Source organism: Vombatus ursinus, unplaced genomic scaffold, assembly GCF_900497805.2.
Source record: "Vombatus ursinus unplaced genomic scaffold, bare-nosed wombat genome assembly UNPS02014799.1, whole genome shotgun sequence".
NCBI classification, from domain to species: Eukaryota; Metazoa; Chordata; class Mammalia; order Diprotodontia; family Vombatidae; genus Vombatus; species Vombatus ursinus.
In genome coordinates, this window is record NW_020954577.1 from 53450217 (window position 1) to 53458082 (window position 7866).

General features: G+C 52.4%; 1 protein-coding gene across 1 annotated transcript in view; it reads left to right on the forward strand.

The window, feature by feature from the left end:
* Positions 1-342: 342 nt before the first annotated feature.
* LOC114050427 (rap guanine nucleotide exchange factor 5-like) overlaps positions 343-7866 on the forward strand; it is a 235505-nt gene continuing 227981 nt past the window's right edge. Inside the window, exon 1 of the mRNA XM_027872091.1 lies at positions 343-594. Coding sequence (XP_027727892.1) covers positions 343-594 — 252 coding nt within the window. The remainder of the gene's footprint in view (positions 595-7866) is intronic.

The following is a 7866-nucleotide window of genomic DNA, read 5'->3' on the forward strand; positions in this document are numbered from 1 at the left end:
CGGGCCGCGTCCGGCAGCCCAGGCAGCCCGCCGGGGCACGGCGCGGCGCCGAGGGGGGCCGCGGGAGAGGCAGGTAGGGCGGGGCCTGCGCACCTGGGCTGGGCAGGAGGAGGCGCGCCCGGCTGGGACTGGGCGTGGGGAGCAGGAGGAGGAGGAGGAGGAGAAGGAGGAAGAGGAGGAGTGAGGCAGGCTCGCGGGGGTGGGCAGCGGCTGGCACCCAGCCCCGCGCACCAGCCGCAGTCGCTCCCGCGCCCTCTCCCTGCCTGGCACAGCATCCAAGGTGCGCGGCAGCTGCTGCGGGGTCCGGACGCCAGGAGCGCCGGCCGCGGCGGGCAACCGGGCATGAAGATGGCTGTGGGAGCCGTGAAGATGCAGCCCCCGCCGGCAGAGAGCCCGGAGCCGGCGGACCCCGGGGCGTCGGGGGCCGCCGGGGCCCCGGGGGGGAGGCGGCAGCGGCGACGAGGGGGGAGCCCGGGCGCCCCGGAGCAGCCCCAGCCCCCGGAGCAGCAGCTGCGGCACCGGCTGCGGGACCTGCCTGCTCTGCTGCGCAGCGGGCTCACCCTGCGCAGGAAGAGGAGCGCCGGCGGCGGCAGGGTGAGTGACCAGGGCCGGGCCCCCCGCCGGCCGGGCCGGGTGGTGGTGGAAGGGAGCGCAGGCTCTGGCCCCCGGGCACGTGCTGCCTGCCGCCTCGAGCAGGGGCGGGAGCTCTCCCCCCCCCCGAAGCCCACCCTTTCCCCCCTGGAAGTTCTGGGCTGGAGCTGCAGCGGGGGGAGGGGGCGAAGTGGGGGCACCCAGCTGCGAGACTTGGGTGCAGGACACAGCCTCCGTGACTCAGGACTGGGGGGTGTGTGTGTGTGTGACAGAACAGCCCCCTGGCCTTCCGCTCTTTCGGGGCGGGGGAGAGGGGGAGCTCTGATCTCCCCCAGCTGCTCAGGGCCTGCAGGTGGCTTCCCCTCCTGCCAGAGGCTGCGGCCGCGGGCCTGGCCTATCGCGTGCCTCGGGGGGGGGGGGGGGGGGATGGCCACTGGCTGTGGGTGCTTCCTGCGTGCGGTCCCTGGGGGCTCGTAGCAGTGACTTTCCCGCTCTGCCGTCTGGGGAACTGCTGCTTTAAGGCCCCAGGTGAGGTCGGCCCTGGCTCTGTTGCTTGTTTACCGACTTTATGGCCCTGGGGCTCAAACCCCTCCTGCCAACTCGGTGTTGGTGCCCGCCCTGAAGCCCAAATATCTCCTGCCAAGTGGGGCAGCCGAGGATCCCGGACGCTGACAGTCTGACCATGCTCTGGGCTAAACTTGTCTCGTTCTGAGTCCTGGGTCACCTACCTCCAAGCGTAGCTAAAGAACCCCAGTGCTTCAGACCTGTTGAGGCAGGGAAAAACGAGTTGGAGAGCTGCCCCTGGGGAAGGGGCTTTGAGTGCACATCTGGGCCCTGCTGCATGTGGCATGTATGACCTCGGACAAGTCATTTCCTTCCCCCGGCCAAAGTTTCCCCCTCTTTCAAATGAGATGTTTGGTCTAAGGGATCTCCCAGCTTCCCCGCGGTTCTAGACCGGGTGACTGCCTCTGCTCTCTGAACAGCAGGGAGTTTTCCAGGAGTTGTCCAGTTGAATCTTTCCCAAGAATCCCAGACAACTGCCCAGGCTCTCTTCAGAGCCCCTGGCTGCTGGAGCCCTGGGCAGAGCTGCCTTTCCCGCCCCCTCTTTTCTATGTTCAAGTGTCCAGGGATGTGTAGCCCCAGGCCTCCTGTCATCCCAAAGAAACAAGCGTTGGTGGCCTTCCTGCCATTAGCCTTCTGAATGAAAACAAACCGTGGCAGCAGCAGCGGTAAAACCCCTTGTTCCTCTGCCTTGTAATCATAGGGACCTTTTCACTTATGATCTCAATGGAACCTCTCAAGGACCCCTGAGCACGAGATTGTTACTTGCATATTACAGGTGAGGAAGTGACTTTCGGAGGGTCATACTGCTTGGCCGTGTGGTGGGAGCTGAACCCAACATTCTATTCCCTAGAGCACATTGCTGCTTATTACTAAATGGACATCTGGACTAACTTGAAAAGAAAAGAGGCTCCTGGAAGCTTTAGGGTCATGGAGAGCAGGAGACTTTACCCTCGTCTGTGGTCTGTGCTGCTTACAGAGGGTGTTATTTAACATATAGACGATTAAGCAAGCACATCAGGTCCCTTCCTTGGCTTCTTTGGCTGCGTTGATGTAGCCAGACAGATTCAGTCCAGCTCTTGCCTTCATTTCGCCTTCTCTCTTCCACCCACAATCCTTTGCAGGGCTGTGGCACCTCTATCTCTCAGAGTCTTTATTTTTCTTCAAGGTTCATCCCAGGGGCTGTCAGGGAGCTAGAGATATAAAGCTGCCCAGGATCTCAAAGGATAGCTTATCCAACCCCCTCATTTGACAGATGAGGAAACTGAGGCTGAGTTGAATAATTTGCTCAAGGTGACACCCAGTGATAGAGGGATGCTCTGGATCCCTTGGCTTCTTAGGCCTCTGGGCACCTGTTACATCTCCCCAGGGGCTGTCACCTCCCTGATGGCACGACCTGGGGCTCATTTATTCTCACCAAATACAGCAGTGCAGTGCACCTTGCAGGGCAGCATCAATGCTAGTTGAATGAAGTTGGGTCTGTCTGCTCCAAGGATGAGGGGTGTGTGGATGACCCGGGTGCCCGTCTCGGATAGTCTGGTGGGCACTGATGGGCCAAACGTCAGGCTCCCAAGCTCCCATGCCCAGATGGGCTGGGGTGAAATGGGCTGGCTTCGGGCTGCCCTGAGAGGGACGGAGGGAGCTAGTGCTGGTGAGGAAGTGAGGAGGAGGTGGTGGAAGATCCACGGGCTCCCCAAGTGGGGCTAGAGGAAAACACTGGAGCCTCTGAGGGTGTGGAGGCATCGGAGGGCTCTGAGCTGCAACGACTTTGCAAGAATCTAGGGAAAAGTAGGTCAAACCTCATTCCTATTATCCTTGACAGCTACTTTTTGTGGCAGAGAATACTGAAGACAAGGCTGCAGACAGGCTCTCCATGACAGGAACGGTGAGGAGAGCTGCATCATTCAGGGGCATTTCTAGCAGTTTTCAGTCGGCAGCGTCGGTGGCCATGAACCACCATAGCAGCAAAGGCTGCTGGGGTTTCCCTGCTGATTCTGGTTGTTGGGAATCATCTGCCCTTTGAGATTAACCTTGTCTTTGTAGTATCTGATGTGAAATAAGAGATTCCTCAGCCTGTCATTCAAGGCCTTCCATGGGTCTTTTCTAGCCTTTTTTCATACTGCTTTTCATACACAACACTACATCTCCCATCTTCATACCGTTGCACTGGCTGTATCCCATGCCTAGAATGCACTCCTTCTTTCACAGCTCCTTTGAATTTCCAGTTTCCTTCTGGTTTCAGTTCAAGTACTCCCTCCAACAGCAAGCCTTCCCCGGTGTCCTTCAATGCCCTTGCCTTCCTGGCTTCCATTACCTTGTATTTGGGGTGTTTTTCAGATATGTTAATCGACCCGTGACAAGCATTTATTAATCGATCACGGTGTGGTGGGCACTCTGCTGCTCTACTTAGCTCATGACTTTGTGTACAGACCTCCGCTGAATGCTGGGGTTACAAAGTAAGACAAAAGCAATCTTTGACCTCCGGGTCAAAGGGCAAATATGTCCACAAGCTCTCCCTCCATAGAGGGGAAGCTTCTTGAGAGCAGAGACTGTCTCTTCATTTTGACTTTGTGCTCCTGGTGCCTAGGTGAGCGCCTGGCACACAGCAGAGGCTTAATAAGTACCCATTGCTTGGCTCGAATGATCTACATTCCAGCCAGACTCTCCTAGTTCACCTGCCTCAATGTTTCCTCCATGTCATCCCCTCTCCCCCCGTGCTGGAGCTCGTGACTGTGTGACTTTGGGCAAGTCACTGAGCCCCCCAGGGTCTCAGTTTCATTACCTGTAAAATGAGGGATTGGAATTGATGATGTGTTAGCTGTCTCCCAGCTCTGCCTCTCTCAGTGCTCCCAGACTCAGAGGTGAAGTGACTTGTCCAAGGTCACACAGTTGCTATCAGAGGTGAGATTTGAATCCAGATCTTCTGACATCAAGTCAAGCCCTGTCCACCATGCCAAGCTGCTTCTCTTCCCTTAGCACATCCTACCTTTAATGTACCAGGGAGACTGTCTGACACTCCTCCATACATAGACTGTAAACTCCTTGAAGTTACGGACTATGTACCCCTGTGCCTAGCACAGTGCCCCGAGCTTAAGAAATGTTTACTGTTTACTTCTACCAAACAATGCAACTTCCCTCCCTCCCTCCCTCTTTCCTTCCCTCTTTCTCCCTCTCCCTCCCTTCCTCCCTCTGTCCTTCCCTGTCTCTTTTCCTCTCTCTCTTCCTCTCTCCCTCCTTCCTGCTCTCATTCTTTCTTTACCATCTCTCTTATTCCCTCTCTCCCTCCCTCTCCCTTTCCTCCCTTTATCTCCCTCCATTCTTCCGTCCTTTTTCCCACAGAACCCACCTCAGGCCTGGCCCTTTGACTCCCAAATGCCAGGAGGGTGAGAACGTGACTTCACTGGCACAAATCTATCACCTCTGCTAGAAAAGTACATTGAATGGAGGAGATGAGTTTTTGAGATTTGAGAAATGTGGGCCTATTTTAGGAATATGTGAATATTTGAGCACAGTGAACTGAGCCCAGGCCTGAATGGAAGAACGCTTAGCCTGACTTTGGGAGAGTGTAATGAGCCCCTGAATTCTCCCCCGAAGCCAAAGACCCATAGGATCCCAGCTCCAATGCTGGACAGGCCCTCAGGGGCCCCCACCTATCGGGGAACCAAGGCCTAGACAGATGAATTGACCCACCCAAGCCCCACAGATAGGAAATGTCAGAGGGAGGCTTTGAACCTGGACCTCTACCTTCAGAAGCAGCACTCTTTCTACTGCACCCCTTTACCTTTTCAACATCAATATTTTTCCCATGATGTTATATGACTGGGAGGCAGGGGAGGCCAGATTCTCAAGAATTTGAGGTTAGGGACACAATCAAATGAGGTAAAATTTTGTAAAACACAGTGCTGCACACAGTAGGCACATAATAAATGCTTGTTCCCTTCACCTTCCGCAGATGGTGACAGAGAAGCCCATGGTAGGGCCTATTACCAGGGGGGACAGGTGGAGAATGGGAGCAAAGAGGTGCATGTTTGGAGCAGAAGCTGGGGCGATCAGTTGTGACATAATGTGGCAAGATGGTGACCATAACCAATGGATGGCCTACATGCTCTTCTGTCATATCAGAACTAGAGAAAGGCTTCTAGCACACTGGGATGGGGCCTGGAGAAAAATCATGGGAATCCCTACAGAACAGCCCCACGAGAGGTGGGTAGGCCAGGATCTGTAATGTCACAGGGGCCTCCAGCATAGGTGAATGCACAGTCTATTAAAGCAAGAACTTAAAGGGGTCTCACACTTCTTGTCCTTTCCCCCCATTAAGTTGGATAGTCTTGAACTGACTGTGCATTCCTTATGTATCTAAGAGCCATGGTGCCCAGAGGAGTAGCCTTTCTTCAGCTAGTAATCCTATTAGTCACAAAGCAAGGGTGATTTCTGAATATGGGGACAAGAGAAGCCTCTTTGCCCTTGCCTGATAGCTTTCCCCAACCAGGTGCAGTGAAGGACCTTTCTAGGGTGAGAGTAGGTGTTGGTGTTCAGAGTCTTTTGGGAGTATTCTAGGTACCCCCTAAAAACTCTGCATGACCAGCTCCTCTTTGCACCAGACATTTTGCTCCTACCACTAACTCTAGCTCTGTGTGTTCAGTGGTTTCAGTTGTGTCCAACTCTTCATGGCTCCTTTTGGGGTTTTCTTGGCAAAGATACTGGAGTGGCTTGCCATTCCTTCTCCAGTTCATTTTACAGATGAGGAAGCTGAGGCAAACAGGGCTAAGTGACTTGCCCAGGGTCACACAGCTAGTCAGTGTCTGAGGCCAGATTTGAACTTGAGAAGATGGTTCTTCCTGACTTAAGGTCCTGTGCTCTATCCAGCTAGCTACCCCCATCTCTTTCTTCAATACCATTATTGTGCTGTGATCCTAAGACCTCTCTCCCAATGACCACGCCCTTGGGCTAATCTTTGCTTCTTATTGATTTTTCGTCCCTCACAAAAAGTCAGCTAGAAGGGAAGAGCCCAGATATGAGGACTGGTGTTCACAATAGATCACCCCAAGATTGTAGCCTTCTTCCCGAGTCACACTGATGGTGCCTGCCTTCACCATGTTCTTCTCCATATACTTGGTAACTTAAGATAACTGATTTTCACCATCAATTTCCAACTTGTAGTCACCTGCAATAGACCTCATGTTGACAGAGGACAAAATATTACAACTATTCCCATGCCGTAATTTTCCAAAATACTCAGCACCATTTGGAACAGCCCATGTTCTGTCTGATCTCTGGCTTTATTGGATCAGAAGTAAGATTTCCCCGAGCCCATTTGGATCAAGGTTGTCCCATGTGGTTTGTGAAATGTGTGTGTGCAGAAATGATGTATTTACATTTTTTATTTACCTATATGTGTATGTTCTCCTACAGTAAAATGTAAGCTCTCTGGGGGCAGGGGCTGTTTCATTTTATCTTTATGTGCCTAATGCTAAACCAGATTAGTAAATGTAGCAGGTACTTAATAAATGTCTTAAGAATTAATGAGTACACAGTGAATGAATGAATTAACAGATATCCATTTAATTAACATCCACCAATAAACTCATTTATCCTCTAAGTGAGAGGAAGATAAGATCTTGTAGCATTTCGTTTTCGAACTGTTGACTTTTTAAAATGAGCCATCTCAGCTGTCCGCGGTGATTCCTGGCAAGTTGCCAGCCCACACCTCCAAATTACAAAATTATGTTAATCATGGATATAATTAAGGGAAAACACTACAGACTCAACGTCTCATAGAGAAAAAAACCCCACTACTACTGGTGAGGGAAGCTCTTTGTAAGGAGATTAGGAAAGTCTCATCTTGATTATAATTTCATGGGAAATCCAGGAAAAGGGTGTAGGGAGAGGGTTCTTTACCTGAGGCCCATGAATTTGATTTTCTAGTGTTTCAGTGACTGCCCTTCCATACAATTGATTTCCTTTATAAGCCCATGCATCTTGTTTTTTTCCTTTTAAAAATGACTCTCAGAAAGGATCTGTAGGCTTCACCAGGCTGCCCTCAGCATTGATCACACAAAGAAGGTGAAAAGCTCTTGGTCTTCCATGCGGGTGTTATCCATGAGCTTTGTGCTTGTCCTGACCAAGGGAGCTTCTCTGAAGGCTGGGCCCCAAATAAATCTGGGACTTGGCAGCTGAGTGTCAGGGCATCTGCTCTTTCCTGAGCTGCTAAACTCGTATAACATATTAGCATGATTGTGCTTCAGGAAGGGCTGGCTCAATACGGCAGTGATTTTAGGGGGTGTCTAAACCGTGACCACAGGAATGTAACGGAGGGAGACAAGTGCGTCTCGCAGATGCCACTCTCTCTTAACTTGACAAGGCAGTAATTGGTGACTCGGGCAACTGAGCTAGAGGAAGATGTTTAAAATAACTGAGGAATGGAGTCCGCAATATCTCTGTAGTAATGCCGTGCCTCTGTTGGTGTGGGAGCAGTCCTTAGGAAGTGCTGATACAGACAAATGATGGTGTCAGACTGAAACCCATTTCCTTGTTTTTCTCTTTCCTTCCTTCCTTCCTTCCTTCCTTCCTTCCTTCCTTCCTTCCTTCCTTCCTCCCTCCCTCCCTCCCTCCCTCCCTTCCTTCCTTTCTTTCTTCCTTTCTTCCTTCCTTCCTCCTTCCCTCCTTTCTTTCCTCCCTCCCTTCCTCCCTTCCTTCCTTTTTCCTTTCCTCCCT